The sequence below is a fragment of the Lissotriton helveticus genome, chromosome 1_1 (genome assembly GCF_964261635.1).
Source record: "Lissotriton helveticus chromosome 1_1, aLisHel1.1, whole genome shotgun sequence".
Classification (NCBI taxonomy): domain Eukaryota; kingdom Metazoa; phylum Chordata; class Amphibia; order Caudata; family Salamandridae; genus Lissotriton; species Lissotriton helveticus.
This window is the reverse complement of record NC_136057.1, coordinates 1,745,753,170-1,745,771,459: the sequence shown is the minus strand read 5'-3', so window position 1 is coordinate 1,745,771,459 and position 18,290 is coordinate 1,745,753,170. Positions and strand designations below refer to the sequence as shown.

At 44.4% G+C, this 18,290-nt stretch overlaps 1 protein-coding gene across 2 annotated transcripts in view; it reads left to right on the top strand.

Annotated features, from left to right (window-relative positions):
• The first annotated feature begins 2,716 nt into the window (after positions 1-2,716).
• P2RY11 (purinergic receptor P2Y11) overlaps positions 2,717-18,290 on the top strand; it is a 152,533-nt gene continuing 136,959 nt past the window's right edge. Inside the window, exon 1 of one of the 2 annotated variants that reach the window (XM_078639918.1) lies at positions 2,717-2,836. In XM_078639918.1, coding sequence (XP_078496044.1) covers positions 2,825-2,836 — 12 coding nt within the window. In that variant the 5' untranslated portion in view covers positions 2,717-2,824. Of the gene's footprint in view, positions 2,837-10,589; positions 10,685-18,290 lie in introns of those variants that run through there. The other variant, XM_078639929.1, reaches the window with a different exon arrangement.

Here is an 18,290-nt window from a genome sequence, read left to right as displayed (position 1 = left end):
GGTTCTTAATTTGTTCTTGTCTTCATGTCTTGGCAACCTAATCTGTTTCTCTCATGAAAAGAGTTATTGGCTAAACTGGCCATGTTGCTCTGCCTCATTTCCTGTCGTCGCGTCTCAGACGTTCAGGCTTTGGATATTACGGGCAGGATGTTTTCTCCAAATGGGGTTTCTTTCACCCTTCATGGACGAACCAAGTGTCACACAAAAGTCATCAGTTACCCAGAATTCCTGGAGTCCCCGAAACTGTGTGTGGTTCGCTGTTTGAACGTGTATGAAGAGGCAACGGAAGAATTCCGGCCCCCAGGGAAACATCAGCTCCTTATTGCATTACGCAAACCTTTTCCTTTTAGAGCGGTATCCTCACCCACAATAGCTAGATGGGTTTGATGGGTTATGCAGGAGGCAGGGATTAACCTCAAAGACTTTGGAGCTCACTCAACTCGAGGAGCAATGGCCTCAAAGGTATTTGGCTTAGGTGCATGCTTAGAGGACGCGGCAGATTGGTCTTCGGACTCCACCTTTAAAATGTTTTACTTTAAACCTGTCTTGGATATGGCTCACCTCATGGTGAGCAAGCTTTAAACTAGCATAATCCTCGCCTCCAGTCCTGACATAGAATGAAAAATTTCCTAGCTATCGTAACGGAAAGTTTCAATTCTATTAAGGGCTCAGAGGCGAGGATTATCCCGCCCTAGTGTTAGAGGAACCTGCCTCCCTGTATGTGAGTAGGTAAAACAATTTTCCATACTTCATTGTGATGGCAGAAAAGTTCTTGCTATGGTGTGATGTCTCACCTGCTTAATCCACAGGTTTAGTATTTCCGGGCTCGGATAAATAAATATTTTCTGGTTTCTTGTAGGTTCTGATTCAAACTAACAGCACTCATAAATGAGAACTACTGGCTGTCTTCGCACTTCGTAAGAGGATGGGAAATCAGTGGAGCCAGAATATGTTGGTCTGCATCACCCCTGATTGGAGGACCCATGATGGCGGCTGACTGGACAATTTTTTCTCACTACCGGTTTCCCAAGATTTCATGGGAAACGTAGTTATTATATGTTTTTTGGGCTGCTATGAATAAAGTGAAGAGAGTCCTTAACAGAATTGAAACTTTCTGCTACAATAGCTAGGACATTTTTCATTCTCCTCTGTACAAAAGCTCCCTAAGGTTGTGGCCCATATGCATGTGGCCTCCCTAAGCTGGTCGTTGCATGTGTCCATAATGTTTCCAGTGGACCAATGTACACCGTCCAAGTTGAACAAAAAGAATCCTGGTCCTAAACTCCTACAGATGTAATGGTTGTGTTACTCTGCAATTGGTCCAATTCATAATGCTTCCAGTATGACTAAATGTCTGATTTAATATGGATAAAAAACTACACAAGATGTAGATTTCTCGTGATTCTGCGGAGGCAGCTACATCATACAAAAGAAATGTGAAAATGCACATTTATTGTTGTGTTGCTTTTTTCCTCCAACAAGAAAAAAAAAAGATTACAACGTGTAGAACACTCAGTAAAATACTCTAAAAGGACAAGAGTGAATCTCTTTTCAGGCTAGGAAATAAGAAGGAATAGCCTCAAATTGAAGGAGATGTATAGAACTAGGCTTGGTCAGGGATTTCTCTGTTTTCCTCACAGGGAAACAAAAAAATGTTGACAACGTTCAAATGAACTTTAACATCAAATAGCATGCACAAAGGTATTCCAGTAGATTTCCGTGCGTGCCAACAGAAAGGCATGTGATTACTCTGGGAATCTGCAACACTGGCAACTTTCCAGGAGCACTCCTGGAATTGTTTGGTAATTCCTAATAACTAAGGAATCCGCTGAAACGTTAGCTTTTCAAGCTATCCAAAAGGGATTTTTATGAATCGGGTACTTTGTGTGTTAAAAAGTGGCTCACCACTATCCCTTGGGCATTGACTAATTAAAGCAAAGCTCTGTGACTTCCCCATGGGGTCTGGTTCATTCTCTATAAAACCGCACAAATATCTACAAACAAATGATAACACACCATTACATAACCTTGCATAATGACCTTACATAATGCTTGCAGTTTCATTACTGCTACTCTCATGGCTATGTACTGCTTCTTTGTTTGTCGCTCTTAATGTTCATAATGGTCCACAAACTTTTTCATGCCGTGGTCCCATCACGAAAAATGATTTTAAAGGATACCCTAAATAATAAACATATTTTCTCACATTAATTAAGTAAAGTGCTAAATACTGCACGCGAGCTAACGAGTTCTGGTGGAACAGTAGGGCGCACCACCTCATTAACAACAGAGACACAACTGATATTCAAAAGTGATTTCCATTGTTTCACAATAAATGTATGCAATGAAAAACAGAGCAAGCAAGCCAAACATTTCAAGTAAGAGCAAGAAAAGGATTTTTTTTAAAGAATAGTCTTACAATAAGCCCCTTATGCGAAGTAAAAATATAAGCAAAGGAGCTCAAACGGGGCATGCACTTTAGAGGGCAAAAGGTGGTGTTCACCGTCTTCTTCTAACTCGCCACATTACCATATCTAGCTGACGTCTGGCTCATGTTATGTGTGACGTCTTCAGCCAGTCAGGGCTTTTCAGCCAGTAACACTTTGCACTTTCGTGACTAAAATGCGTGTGGCTAACCATCACGAAGTGAGGAAATGGACCCGCCAGCTGCGGCTACGCTGCCAACTTCCTCATTTGCTTTCGCTGTGCCGGCTGCCACACGTCACAGTTCTCGCTTTTGTGGCTCAAGAGCACAGCTTTTCATTCTTCAGTTTCCTCCATACATCTGTCTTCAGCAGGGGGCAGCCAGGACAGAGCCATAACGATGGGGGCCCAGGTAAGAAACCCACACGCCATAAGGTCATATTCATTTTTCAGGCATGGGGACATTAAGTGATTTGCCCAGAATCACAGATCATTGAGCCAACGCTGGGAGTTTAATCTGATCCCCCAGTTGCGAAGTCGGCAACTCTGGCCATAACGCCACACCTCTGCTTGTGGTCCTATATTTGGACAAGTTCTTCACTGCAGTCCATTTTCCTGGGAGAAAAAGATTAAGGGGCTGATTACGACTTTGGTGGTGTGGGGGTGGGGTGGCACGGCACCGCCCTGCTCCTGCACCTCCAAAGTCTGTGTTTAAGGGTAGTTGGTTTTATTTTGGGGGATAAGTGATGGGTAGTTAAATGTACATTATGTTTTGTAAAAAATGTAATTGAATTTAATTTAAATTTATATTCATTTATTTTTTAAATTGACAATAATATTAGTGTAATTATTACATAGTACCTAAAAAGTAAATACCATCGTACAATATGTGTATTATTAATTATTGCATTTAGTATTGTTTTATCATATTATAATATAAACATTTTATTTAATTTTGAAAATTACAAAAATACACATGTATAAATATATATTCAAATATATGTATACATTGTATATTACAAATATACTCATATATATTAGTACACATACACGTTAATGGTTAGAAGTACTATTTAGTTTAGAAAAGGCGTACACTGCAAAAATCCCCCAGGTAAGTCATTTATTCAAATAAAGTTATAAGTATGAGTAAGGAACAGCAATCAGTCCCAGCAGCGGACCTTCAGAAACTTCCCCTCTGCCCCAACTCTCACTGTCCTCAAAGGTCCCCTCACATTCCATGACACCATTAGGAATCCTCTACGATGAAAGTTGGACAGACTGACACACTTATCACCTTATCTCCGAGTAAAATACTCCAGGTGTAACATAAGACAATGTTAAGGTAATTACAATGTGATTGCCCTGATGTAATGACTGATATTCTTTCCAGAACGTCAAGCACAGAAAAGGTAATGGTAGGAATGCTTGCAACATGTCTAACTACTGGCAACAGTTTGAGGCTGCATCCCAGCCCATAGTTCTTTTGCCCAGCATGTCACCCCAGTTTGGACCCAGCCACATGCAAATCAGCCTTGACCCTGCTCCAATAGGAATAGTCCATCCTGAATTGCCAGGTCAGGATGCTGCAACACAAGCACCCTAAGCCCGGTTTCGTCCTGATTGGGCTGAGACTGAGGTGGCACGGGGTGCAAAATAAGGATGGATTGGGATGCGACCCAGAGTGATTACCAGAGGCTGAGATTAAATCAAGCATTCTAATCATCATTTTTTTGTAGTGTGTTACCCTGAGTAGGACAGGTATGCCTAGACATTGCTACTGTGCATACTGTGCCACTGGAACTAAGCTATACCTGGTTGATGAGCCCTAATGAGGGTCGAAACCAGTCCTGGGTTGCTTGTCTTCTGTTTCATGGGCGATCTGACTTGGCAGTTCAAGCTGGGATGTTCCTATAGGAGGAAGATGAAAACTGATTTGCATATGGCTGGGACCACACTGAGGGGGCGTGGTACGTGGTGTACAAAATTACGATGGATTGGGATGGGGCCTGAGTGATTACCAGTGGATGAGATTAATTCAAGCATTCCATTCAGCACTTTTTTTAATACTACGATCTGTCACCCTAAGTGGGACGGGTATGCCCAGAAGTGTGGGCCATGCACACTGTGCATCTGAATCCAAGTTATACCCAGCTAAGGAGCCCTACTACGGGCAATCCGAGTCTTGGTGTTTCTTTCGTTCTGTTTCAGGGAGGACCTGGCCTGGTAGCTTGGGCTGGACTGTTCCCACTGCAGCAGGATCAAGAATGATTTGCATATAACTGCGACCAAACTAAGGTGGCATGGTGTGCAAAATAATGTTGGAATGGAACACAGCCTGAGTGATTATCAATGGCTGAGATTTATTCAGGCATTCCGTTCATCACTTTTTTGTTTACTATCTTCTCTCCAGGATGCCCAAGCTTGATCTGATTTGTATTATTGACTGCTGTGGATTTTTGCAGTGCAAGAGAGTGGGGCAGAAGGAATGTAACTGGGGTACTGGCTCCATCTAGACCCACCCTAGTGACCCCACTGACTGTGCCAGGGATACAGAGTACAAGCCAGGGGAAGTTGCTGTCACCACTACTTGGCATTCTTGTAGGGCTCACGGAGCAAGTGCCGAAAATAAGAAAAACATCTATTAGGCAGGTTTTTGTGACCCACCTGCACCAATGCAATTCAAGTAGGACTCTATGAAGTTCTGTGACCTGAGATACCGTTGCAGATATGAGAGTGCGCTCCGTAGGACAAAGGCTGAAATGAGTATCATAGAGTTGGACAATCTGTAACACTGGGGGATATTTCCAACAAAATGTCGGAGAGCGGTGTTACGCCAAAATTGGTAACTCTGCACTCAGACATTTTTAAAACACAGGGATGTGCATATTTACAAAAATACGGCACCCTCCTGTGTTTTCTCTAGCGCTGGGGCTAATAAAGCTGCCTAGCGCCAGTGCAGACACCCTTGCACCATGTTGTAAGGGTGCCTGCACTACTGGGGCAATTGTTTATGTGCAGGTAAAAAATCTTGAATGGCGATACCACAATTGTTTCATAGTCTCTTGTGTACTTTTTGTGTGTGGCCACCACGGTAATAGACATCAACATAAATGATTTCAGCACTCTGTTCTGATGAAAGACGGACTTCGGCTCCCTTAGGATTTCTTTATTTTTTCATTAAAATGTACTTCGGGCCAATTTCAGAGTTCCCACTCCATTGTTAGCGGCATTTTGGAAAATAAATACCCTTCTTCAGGGGAGTTTTTAAATTTACATACATAACAGAAACATAATGTGTAAATACACCCAAAAATTCTTTCATGATGCAATATTACAGTTGATTACTCCCAGAGTTTTTTACTATAAGAAAGGAACCCTGATTGCATGAATGAACCTTAGAAATTCAAATTGTAATGTTCATTATTTTGACTCGAAGATTCCATTCATGCAGGGATAAATTCTAAAAAAAAAAATGTACTTTTTTTTAGGATTAAAATTGAAAGTTACCAATAATCATTTGATTCCTTATTGGGGGTTTCCTGGTCCCTTAGTCTTTTTCATGTAGGAGTTTTTTCCACTCACAGCTAGACCTTATAATAACCTTGAGCAACTTTACACTACAGTCACACAATCTAAACCTTTTTTTTACCAATCTAAACCTTTTTTTTTTACCCTGGCAATTTACACCGGACCTAGAATAACCCTCTCTAATTTTCTTACAAACTCTTCCACTGTTACCCTAATGTGCTTAATGTGCGGTAGAAAGATTTCAGTCCTCCAAAAGAAAGATTTGCTGAATATTTACCACGTGACCGACTACAGTGATCCGGCATGAGCAAAAAGGCTTTTTTAATACCTTGAAAATCATGCTACATGTTATCTTTCTAGCATGCTATGTTAGAGGCCATAGCACAAAGAGAGCTAAGACACTGTGTAAACACCACAGATCTTTTTTGTTACTGGCATTTGTATAGTACCAGATCTCCTATTGACATGGCATTGCAGTGCTTTTGCTTTGGTTCTGAGGAGTCCATGGCAGGCTGGGGTCTGGTTTGGCTTGTGAAGATGTGCTCTCAGTGAATCAATACTTTTCTTATATCAGGTGACTATGTCAACTTCCATTAGTTGCGGGAGAATGTCGTTGACATTTGATAAGTGAGACTGGAGGACTGTGCAGAATTGAACGTCTAGAATGGCAGGCTTGCGAATTGCCAGGCAGAGTGTTACAAAGATGAATGCTGCGTAGACCAGGTGATGTAGATAAGTTCTCAGCTTTATTCACAGGATCCCTTCTTGGTTACAGGTATAAGATATTACAAGTAAGATCCCTTAAAGTGCCCCACCAGGAGCAGGCTCTCCACTGCTCAGCCCATCCACACCAACTGATTCACTCTTCCAATCCAAACACAATCAACATCCTATCTGAACTCATCATAGGCTGAGCAGCAAGGAGAGAACTTCTATAGGGAGAGTGCATTAAGTAAAAGGTACATTACAACACATCTCCCCCTTTATAATGATGGAAAACAATCAACATGTGTGAAGTTGATAAAACACACGTTCCAGCAAAAGAGGATGCAATAATAACAACATTATACATCACCCCCTTGCTATAATGATCATAACAACAAATGCATGAAAGTTGCCAAACATACAAATGAGGGCAGAGGAGAATGAATGAGACAACTAAGATACTACAACCATCTCCCCTTCATAATGATCACAAACAACAAGAATGCAAGTTAAATAAAAACATCCTTCAAAACCTGTGGAAACTATCCACATAACACACGCCCCAAACTGCGGGTACGATAATGAGTAGCCAATGCACCATAAACTAAGGCACAAAACTATGGCAGAACAGGGATCTACAACCCTCAGCTGCACAAACCAATGACAGAACAGGTCTACCCCAAAAGAAATGGAATAAGACACAGCCCAAAACAAGACAGGGTAATAAAACCCCAAAAATACTCTAAAAACCAATATGGGTATCCTTTAACCCAAAGCAAACATATTATGGTCTGCTTAAACCCAAAGCAAATATATTATGAGAATCACCAAACTCAACGTGCACAACCAAATTGCACAGTCCAAACACCTACTAGAGGCATTAACCACATACAGGGTAACAGCAAACCCAAATAGGAGAAGCTACACAAGAGGTAAACTTCCCACGTGTGCACCCGTAACACACAGTCCGAAAAATACTCTACGTGCGTATCTATAATGCACAGTCCAATACATTTTCCAAAGATACTCTCAAAAACCAGCCTCATAATAAAATAAAACAATTTGCAAATACATACTCCAAAGATATTCTCAAAAACCTGCCTCATAATAAAATAAAACAATTTGCAAATACATACTCCAAAGATATTCTCAAAAACCATCCTCATAATAAAAGAAAACATTTTTAAAAATGAGATACACAACACCATGAGGCCTCATGCTAAGAATTACAGACAAGCATTTACAATGCAATGGTCTCGGCAATATTATAGGTAGAGCTATTGGTATTGTTTTTTTTTTTTACCCTAAATAAATGGCATTGTAATTTCTGTTGGCATTAGCGTAATATTTTGGATATGTGTTACCTATTGCACTAGCAGAGAGACCTATGTGTAAACTACACCAAATAGTGAAAAAAGGGCTTAGCATTCTAGGAGCCGGGGGGGGGGAAGCTTTTCAGACAAGGTGTTAAGAGAACCACATGTGGTATATACAAGGTTTGCATAGAATTTGAAAGATGTAAACATTTTCTTATCTATTGGGTTAAATAACAAATTGCTAATGCATTTGCTCGTTCCAGGTTGCTCTTTCTTCCACCTCCCCAGCTTATGATTACATGTGCGTGCATGCCCATCATCATACTTTTGCTTTTTCCTGCTGATGCTGATCGATATCGGCAAAAAACAATTGCAAAACTAGTAGATCTTTTGAATCCATAAGGCGAGACCTATTGGATATGCCAATGCTTGTTTAGGACTCGTGCCCTGGTAAGCTGTAAGCAGTGATATGGGCATACTGGACCGACCATTGGCTGAATTGCTAATACTGCATCAACATTTCCACATTAGATTGTTTTCTTTTGTGGAATGTTGTACTGAAATGTTTGCACAGACATTGGGACTGACGTATTGGTGCAAAATGTCTTTTTCACTGGTCATTCCGTGCAAATGTTCCTCAAATATCAATTCGCACCCGTGTAATAATTCCTGTTGATTAAATGTTGTGGAAAATGACCTGATTTCAACCCCCCCTTAGTGGGGTGCACTGTGGCTGCGTCCTGTTCTCTGTTTCTTTCTTGTGGGGTTAGGCCCTCGTTTGTGCTGGTTAATAGCAGGGGCTGCAACTGGGTGGCCCCTTCCAGGGCGTTTGAGGCCTTGGGCAAGAATTCTAGTCGGGCTGCTAATTGCCTGCCCGTCCTCGCGCCTTGCCAGATCGGAATGCAGATGGGATTCTAACTGTATACCTATTGAGGAAAAAAACAAAATGGCATTCTGTGAAAAGGCGAAAGCAGCGTCCCAGCTAGCGTTTGCGGGAAGCTTCTGAAAGGCCGGTCCGTCCCTGCGGTTTCCCCTTTCTCTTCCAGCCATTACGTGATCCTTGTATTAGTTTCGACTCATGGCATTGATTTTTAATCGCGCTGTTTTGACATCTGACAACGGTAATGAGAGCTGCATGGCACGTAGGCAGTGGCAGAGGTGACGGGCGGCTGGGGTGCTGAAGCAAATGGGCTGGATGGAAGCGGTTTCAAAGTGACATCTTTTCTATTTGTAGCTACTTTATTTCTCACTCCCCCTCTCTTCTTTTATGCTCCATATTTCAATGCGCCCAGCAGATTTCTGCTTCTACTGTCAAGGAGTTGCTCACAAGGTGTTGCCTTGCCATTTGTGTTGTAGTTTTAACAGTCTCCAAATCCCTGAAGATGTAGATTTAGCTGCGGGGGGTGGGGGGGGAGCGGGACGAAGGAGAGCTGCGGGCGGAGGGAGGGGGGTGGGAGCGGGATGAAGGAGAGCTGCGGGCGGAGGGAGGGGGGTGGGAGCGGGACGAAGGAGAGCTGCGGAGGGAGGGGGGACAAGCAGAGCAGCTCTGGAAACCACCACCGTCTTTCTCCGAGGCAAAGCAGAAATGCCTCGGAGAAAGCATGGTAATTTTCGCATTCGGGGGCGTGTGTTTTGTTGTTCTGAGTAACGGGTGACGTCACTGGCGAAAGAACAGCAAAATGTACGCCCCCAAATCCGAAAAAGACGGAGCTTCTTTGGAGGGACGGCTCTCTCCTCTAATGGCTGGCCTCCATTTAGGAAGCCAGCCAATGGTGGAGAGACAGGGCAGGGAGGCGGGTTCTGAAGCCCTACTAAGTAACATTAAATCTCCGGACCGGAAGCTGCTTCGCAGCTTATAGGTCCCTCGACCTAAAAAACGAAACGCCCCAATCAAGGCATATACATTTAAAACCCAAATATCATAGTAGAATATCAGTAAAATTCACCACCCTGCAACCACCCCCACAAACAGTATTGCATTAATAAAATGAAAAATGAAAGGAAGTCTCTAACAGAACTACATTTCAAGAAACACAGTAAGCTGCTAGAAGATTACATGTTAAGCATATTAGGCATTAAAAAAAACCATTATGCAACCCACAGTATAAATCAATTAAAGAATAATGTCATAAACTTGGTGAGCGATCTCTCACCCGACACTTTGACACGAAGAGAAACCCTTTTTCATGAGCTGCATGTAACTGTCGCGCGTAGCATGGGAAAATAAACTCCGATGCAGTATTAGCTTGAGAAGATTGCATTAAAAGGCTAAAAATACTTGCAAAACTCCAAGAACTTCAGATCTCCGATTCTCCATGTCAACTTCCCTTCCTTGCTTAAGTGCCAATGTACCACAAAACCACTGGATGGCACTGTTGAGTCGTTTCTAAACATCAAATGTTACTCAGTAAAACATAAACCCCAAAACGGTAGTTTCACTATGGTGAAAACGATCGTCAATTCATTCAGATGAAATAACGTCCCTGGTCATCGCTGTTTCCAAAATGAAATGTTATGCTCATAGTAAGAAAATGGCCGTCACGTACACTTGCATGGCGTGATGACAAAATACGTAAGGAATACGAGAAAATCTTCCGTGAATAGAGCGGTGACGTTGTTGGGAGAAGAATGCCGCGCGCGAAACAGCGCGAGTCCAGTCGCTTCAAATTCAAAGAATGACAGCGTGAGCCAGCGCAAGTCCAACTGTCAAGGTAATTTTAAACACACACAACTTTCTTCCTTTCTGTATATTTTAACAAAGGACTCTGAAAATTGTAATCCAGTCGCAGTTCCAAGCACAATACTGTGAGAATCACTCCAAATCCAAATGAAATGCCGGTAACAGTCCAAAAATACAGGCAGGCAGGCAAACAATGTTTGTAAGTAAATCCAATTACTCACTAAATGCTGCAACCTCGATTCTTTGTTTAAAGCGAAGCTTGAAATAAGATTTATCTCGGCCCAAACTGCATGCTCGTGGCACAGGAGAAAAGCATTCTCCTCCAAGACGTCTCCCCAAGCAGGAATTCTAGCTGTCCAGTTGTCTATCCTTTACATTAAATGAAGAGAGCTCGCTTAAAATTTCTCCTCAGACTGTAGGCAGTAAACAGCAGTAAAGCTCACCCAATACAGATTACAGCAAGTTAAATAGTCTAATACTGGGAAGGAACTGACACCTTGCGTTGTGGGCGATCGATGACAGGGTCACTGGTGGGGCATTAGGGTGCCTAGTTTCTTCAAATCCACAAGTAGAAAATCACTTACTTAAAGTTCCTTTAATTTTCTAATTCCAAAAGTCATTTCAGTAGCAGGTTCTTTAAATCGTCGCCAGTGTTACAAAGATGAATGCTGCGTAGACCAGGTGATGTAGATACGTTCTCAGCTTTATTCACAGGACCCCTTCTTGGTTACAGGTATAAGATATTACAAGTAAGATCCCTTAAAGTGCCCCACCAGGAGCAGGCTCTCCACTGCTCAGCCCATCCACACCAACTGATTCACTCTTCCAATCCAAACACAATCAACATCCCATCTGACCTCATCATAGGCTGAGCAGCAAGGAGAGAACTTCTATAGGGAGAGTGCATTAAGTAAAAGGTACATTACAACACAGAGTTTCATGTGGGTGAGACAATTGGTGGTGACAAGTGTTCAAGGATGCTGAGATAGCCTAAAAATACCACATATGGGTTGTGTTTTTAGTAGTCCTGAAGTCACATCAAACACATAATATTTACTCTCACCTGCCTTAATCAATGTCAAGCAGTGCTGTGGACTTTCACGCAGTAATAATGATTTTCTGGAGAATTTTAAAGAAAGTATAGATTCTATTAGAACATTGGAATGTTCAGAGCTCCCTTGAAGACAATGGCGTGCCTCCAGGCTTATAATGGCTGGTCCAAGCCTGGAGCTCCAACATTCAAATTTTTTCTTCATGTTTCTCCCTTTTTAATGTACAACATTCTACTCTTGGTGGGTGGAATATTCTAATAGCCTTATAACCCATCAGCTTCGGGCTTCACCCGCTGTTTAAGGCCCTCTCCCGAGTTACACTAGGGTTTAGGTCACAGCTTTCCAAACTTTTCATGTTGGTGACACACCTTTTTGTGAAAAGAATTTCAGGGACACGATAACGCGAGTGAGTGCATCACGTGAGCCCGAACCCCACATGCCCACTACTTGAAAAAGTAGTGGGCAAATGGTGCATTTCCAAGCAAATTTGAGAAAGCAGGAAGGTTAATAAAGCAATTGTTAATCTGGTCTAACAAAGCCAGTGACTGGCAAAACTGAGTGTAAGGAAGGTTAGGTTTGTGCATGAAACAAGAATATAATCCCCCCCACACACACAACCCACACACACAACCCCACACACAACCCCCCCACACACACACCCACACACACACACACCCACACACACACCCAACACCCCCACACAACCCCCCCCACACACACACACCCACACACACACACACCCACACACACACCCCACACACACACACAACCCGCCCACACACAACCCCCCACCCTCACACAGCCCCACACCCCCCCCCACACACACAACCCCACACACAAAGTTTAAAAAGAGGGGTTAAGTTTAAATGATCACAATATTTTGTGTGTTTAATACAGTGGGTGTCCTGCATCACACGGTTCATACACAGGCTATCATTTATCATTAACTGGTGGCATTAACCTTCTTTTTGTACTTAACTGTTTGCTTTTCAACTAAACTCTGGAAATGTATTCACTGCCACGTCAAGAGAATAGAATAAACAACCCCACGTGAGTGCTTCGCAGGTGTCCAAAGTGCAGTTAACGGTTTAAAATCGTTTAGCAGACCGAGTCCTTTGGTCCAACCGCCTGTCACGCCAACCGTCAATGGGGTGATTGGATTGTATATCAAGCTTATAGCTGGCATTCTGGTATTAAACACATACGTCAGCCAGATTGTAACCACTTCAAAGTGGCCTTTATATAAAGTCAAAGCTATTGAGTACTGCACTATGGGCACATCAGATTAGTGTAGGCAGAAGCAAAATTAACTCAGTTCAACGAGAACGCTCAACACAGGTGTGGAGCAAAGTGTAACAGCGTACAAGCAAACCACCCCCATTGTCTGGCTACAGCAGACTGCAGATTTAAGCTTCGATTCAGTATGCAGGTAGATGGATTCTTAACGGCGTGCTTCAAACGAATACGGTATGATTTATGGCACTGGCTGGATTGTTATTACTTATGGTGATGAACAGATGTAATGCCTCACTACTTACCAACCGAGTGAGTGCCTGGGATGGTGGGGTAGAGGCGGCTCCGACATCACTGTGTCCCAGCAAGGCTGCGCGCTCAGGGCCGTGAGCAGCGCCATAGCACTCCCGGAGGGGGGGGGGTCAATACTCACTGGAGCTCCTGTCCACAAGGCTCCCCTCTGCAGTTGCTCCGCCTTCCACCTTGCACGTCGCGTGCACATCGCTTTCACTGAGTGAGGGGGCTCGAGTCGCATTCCCCTAATATCGGCCGGCCGGCAGATGTCGTTGCGTCGCATCGCACGACACACCTACGTGTGGGTCACGACACACCCTCCAAGCTTCCTCCTTCAAACTACCCTTTCGCTTGGCCAGTGCTGCCTTATAGTCCTTTCGACAAGCACATACCTCAGACTGGATTCTTTTTTTTTTTTTTTTTTTAAACCTTTATTAAGTCAAACAGAGCAATACAGGCGCAGGCCTACAACCACAGGGGCCGGCCGCAAAATCAGGAGATAAGGACAGGGCATTGTAAATGTGTACGATAAAAGGAGGAATCACGTTATAGTTGTAGTACGTGGTCGTAGCACAGCGTAGCACAAGGATAAGAGAGGTTTAATTTTTATAATATTAAGAAGGAGGCAGCGGCTATATCAACAGAGGCATCACACTACACAATAAACAAGAAGAGACGGGAGGGGTGTACCCCTCCATGCAATCAGAAATCGATGATAAGCAATAGGGCCGAAAACACCCTACGCCCGCCAAAGGCAGGCCAGGAGTAAAGGTCAAACAATGGCTAGCAATTTAGCAAGAACATCGTGTGGAAAACCCACCCATACAAAACAGAAAGAAGAGACAAGTGCAGATGCCTAACAGGAAAAGGATGTAAGAAGAAGATATAGCCAACCCCCTTGAGAAGAAAGAGAGAAAAGGACCATAGAACAAAACAAACTAAAATAACAAACCCCCTCCAACACCCGCCACCCTACATCACCGTAATGGCTATGGCCTACCCCACTAACAGCGTGCCTGTCGCCCCAGAGTCACCCTAAAGAAAGGAAATAAAGAGAGAAAGAAGAAGACAATAAAGAAAAAGTATGAGGAGAGGAGCTGGCGATGCAGATACCCGGTCCCCCCCACCCCCGCAACTAAAATCGTAGAGACAGAGGCCATAGAAAGTACAAAGATCAGCGAGCGCACAAAACGCAATCAGTAACAGCACCACAAGATGTGTCCTTGAATCACCATTAACCAGCAAGAAGTCCCTCCAAGACCCAAGCAAGGTCACCCCTGGCCACTTCTGTGAATAGTAGAACTGCTAAACAGCCTTGCAGTCAGGAGACAGGTCGATACAAAAAGTTCAATCCTTCCAAGCGAAGTAGGCAGCGCCATCGCACAACATCGTCCCAGCCACCAAGAAACAACCGACGATGCACGGCGGCGGCCAGAATGCAACAATACTCCAACCACCAACAAGTCCAAGTCCAAAAACCGGTCTGCTGAGCACGGAAAGGATAACACAGGATGCGGGAAGCACCGCAGCACAGGAGCCAGATCCAGTCGCACCCTCAAAACTGTAGACTCATCCGGGGAACCTGGCACAGCGACCGAAGGAGATTCAGCGGCACCAACTCGGGGGAAAGCCACTACGCCACAAAATGGCGGATCAGCAATGGCAGCGATCCGTACCTCCAAGTCCCGGGAGTTCCGGAGCAGAGCAATCCGCAGGGTAACCAATGCAACCAGCACGTGACTACGCGTAAGCGTTTCCCCACGTAGCCGAAGTCCGGGGGTCTCAAATTCAGCAGTATCTCCGTCCCCGGGAGGGGTGCACTCCAAGGCGCCATCCGCCATCTTAGCCACTTCATTCTCCGCCACTTCCCCTCCACCTCCGAGTCCAGTCCGACCACCAGAGGCAACAGGTCTCACGGCTGATCGTCGGCAGTCGACGCCTGGTGCGGAAAGGAGAGTCACCGAAAGGCCGGGTGCGCTCCCCGCAGCTCTCCGGGAGCCAACCGCCGGTTCCCGGACGGGACTATTAACATGGGCGGGCGTCACACCCAAGGGGAACCAGGCGACACGGCTTCTCTCCGGCTCGTCGACAGCTCGGGCATACGGGGCAACCCACTATTGGGAGTGGGTCAGCACCAACTCTCCCGGCTCGTGGCTCTCAGGCTCCCACTGACCGGTTTCTCATCCAAACCAGGGCCGCCAACACTACGAACACTGCCGGGCAACCTCTGCACTCGAGGCCCCGGCGTCAGCGCCACGAAGGCCAGCAAGCAGACGAGGGCAGTTCATCGGATCTACTGCACGGTGGAGCCCCAAAAATAGATGGTAAGTGAGCGCTTCTCTCTAACAACGTAAATCAAAAAGCCTCGCTCAGGATTATCCTCAGACTGGATTCTTGGTTTGGCTGATAGAGCTTCCCTCAGCCTTTTTGCTGCTTTGGATCAGTGGGAGTCAAACCATCTGGGACCATGTGCAACATTTCTGCAGGCTGGGACGCTTAAAATTTCACCGACTTTTCGCACCAGCGACTCATATGCACCAAGAACCTGACTACAGGGGGCACCCTCCGTAGTGCACAATAATACTTCGTGGGCGCAGGATGTTTTTACTTCATTATAAAATTTGACGGGGGACACCTGAGACCACTTTAATCTACGCTTGCCATCCGTCGGTCTCAAGGCTCCCCTGGATGAAACAACCCTAGCCTTAGCTATTAGTGGGCCTGTTATGTAAACTGTTAATGGGTTATGATCACTGTATTCACTCTCCACAAAATCAAAGCCATGGAAGGAGAATTGCAATGAAGAGGAAATTAGGATAAAGTCAATAAATGACCCCCACCGTGCCCTTTGAAGGTTGGCACAGAGAACTAAGTATGTGGGTCATTAAAGCCACCAAGTCAAATTCATTCATCATATTATTCAGCAGTTCCCCCTGGATATGATGTTCAAAATGAAAACCCCTCATACATGGGCAACCCAGCTCAGAGGTACAAGACAATGTTGCGTTACCACAGGGGTGTATATTAAAGTCCCCAGAAACCAGGAGGTTATGTAGACAAGATCCCAGAAATTGTCTTATGATCATTCCCAGGGTAGTGACGTTACAGGCCTTGTGTGGATTGGCTACCGAATTATAAAAATTAACAATCCCCCATCTGATATTTCCCCTTTTTACTAACAGTACCAAAATTCCAGGATGGCAATACCCGAATCTTGCAGTCAAAAGCTACCAAGATATATATAACTAGACCACCCTATGGTCTGCCGCTCAGTGATGGAATGGCCATGACATTGTTCTGCATTCTGTCCATCAACTGTTGTTTTGCACGGGACAAAAAAAAGCCTTGTAACCTTCCAGAAACAGGTCACAATCCACTCACCATGTTTCCTGAAGGCTAATTACTGTAAATTGCCTTACGTATCATACCCACAGAAGGTCATGAAGCTTATTGGACAACCCAGCGATGTTCCAAGATAAGAAGTTGTTAGGTCTAACATCTAAAGGCCTTGAAGCTACCTCCACTGGGGAATCTGAGGGAACCACCAGATCCAGCTCAGGGGTTAGTCAATCACAATCCTTCAGACCAGTTAAAGCAGCAAATCGGTTGTTAGATGTCAAAAAAAGGTCAGTGCCGAAGTGCCGGTCTAATTCCAAGGGTGGGTAAACCCTGCCAATAGGCTGTTGCCTAAATGCTAGTCTATTTGACCGCCCACCTCTGAGAAATTCTCTGGGGACGTTTTCAGTCGTGACCCTAGGCGGACCTGGCTTTTAGAAGTAACCCAAAGGTAAAACCCTAATGCCAGATCCCTGTAAGGGGAGAGGCCATTATCCCTAGATAAAATACTGCCAGCAATAAATGGGTTATCAAAATGTACAATCACGCACTGCCAGAGCCCATTTTGCGTGTGCTTCCTATCTAGCTGACCCTACGAGCCACGAGGATATTTCTAGTCAGACCGATACCTAGGGAAGTGTTGTGATTAAACCAGTGATTAACTTAATTTATCAACTGCCCATAATCTTCTTTAACTTCTTTAGGGAGGGAAGAGACACTCTCCAGAACCACTATGTATGGGGTAGATTCAGGTGGAAGGTCGATAACAGGGAGACTTACTAACTGTGTGTCCCTTTCCTCTGGTCTCCTTACCTTGTGGGGCACAGATGATCCTGCTCTAGTAGAGGACTTGCGTGAAATTTCAGAAGTATCTACCCTGTCAGTTCTAATGGTTTTGGAGCTGCTCTTATCCCCCAACTCACTATTCACTGCAAGCCTCTCCACTGAGCCTACCCCTCCTCCTTTACCCCCGATGGGAAGGAGGTCTTTACTAGTGTTTATGCTAACTGATACTGTGTCCGGCGGGTTGCGGCCCACCAACCCCTCATTTTAGCAACCTATCTTCTACTGAACCAATTTTTTGAGTGATTAGATCTAGTAAAGTGGATATCATAGTTTCCAACCTGCCCCAAAAGTTCACCTCCTGTGTGCTGTTGATGGATTGCCCCAACATTATCTGATTCATCTGAATAGGGAGACCCTCTCTACAAACATTTGTGGTTGGCACAGCTATTGTCTTCCTTCCCGATATGCCCTGGGCAGATTTATTTAAGTTGGTCAATCCCCGCTTCTTCCTTTTTACAGTTGGCGGGTCGATGGTACTAGTTAACTTCAGTTTTGCCTTCTGCCCTCTAATTGTGGTTTTAGATTTAACAGGGCTTGATTCTTGTTCCAAAGCTGAGCAAGAGACTGAGTCTCTCACCACAACTTAACGTAATCGATCCTAAATGTAAAGCGCTCCGAGACCCTCTTGGGTCAAGTTCGCGCTATATAAAACTTTATAAAATAAAAATAAAAAATAAATAAACTGGAGCAACGAATGGAGAGTGGCTCATCCGGGATGAGGAAATCTCCTCCTGATTTAAGTCCATTTGCGAATCAGGCGTTGCGGGGGTTAGAGAGAGTCTACCTTGTGAGAGGTGGGGTTCAAGAGATAGCCTACATTCTGTAAGTTTAATTTCATTAATGAGGGCTGATTCTGCCCTCATGATAAAGGCATCT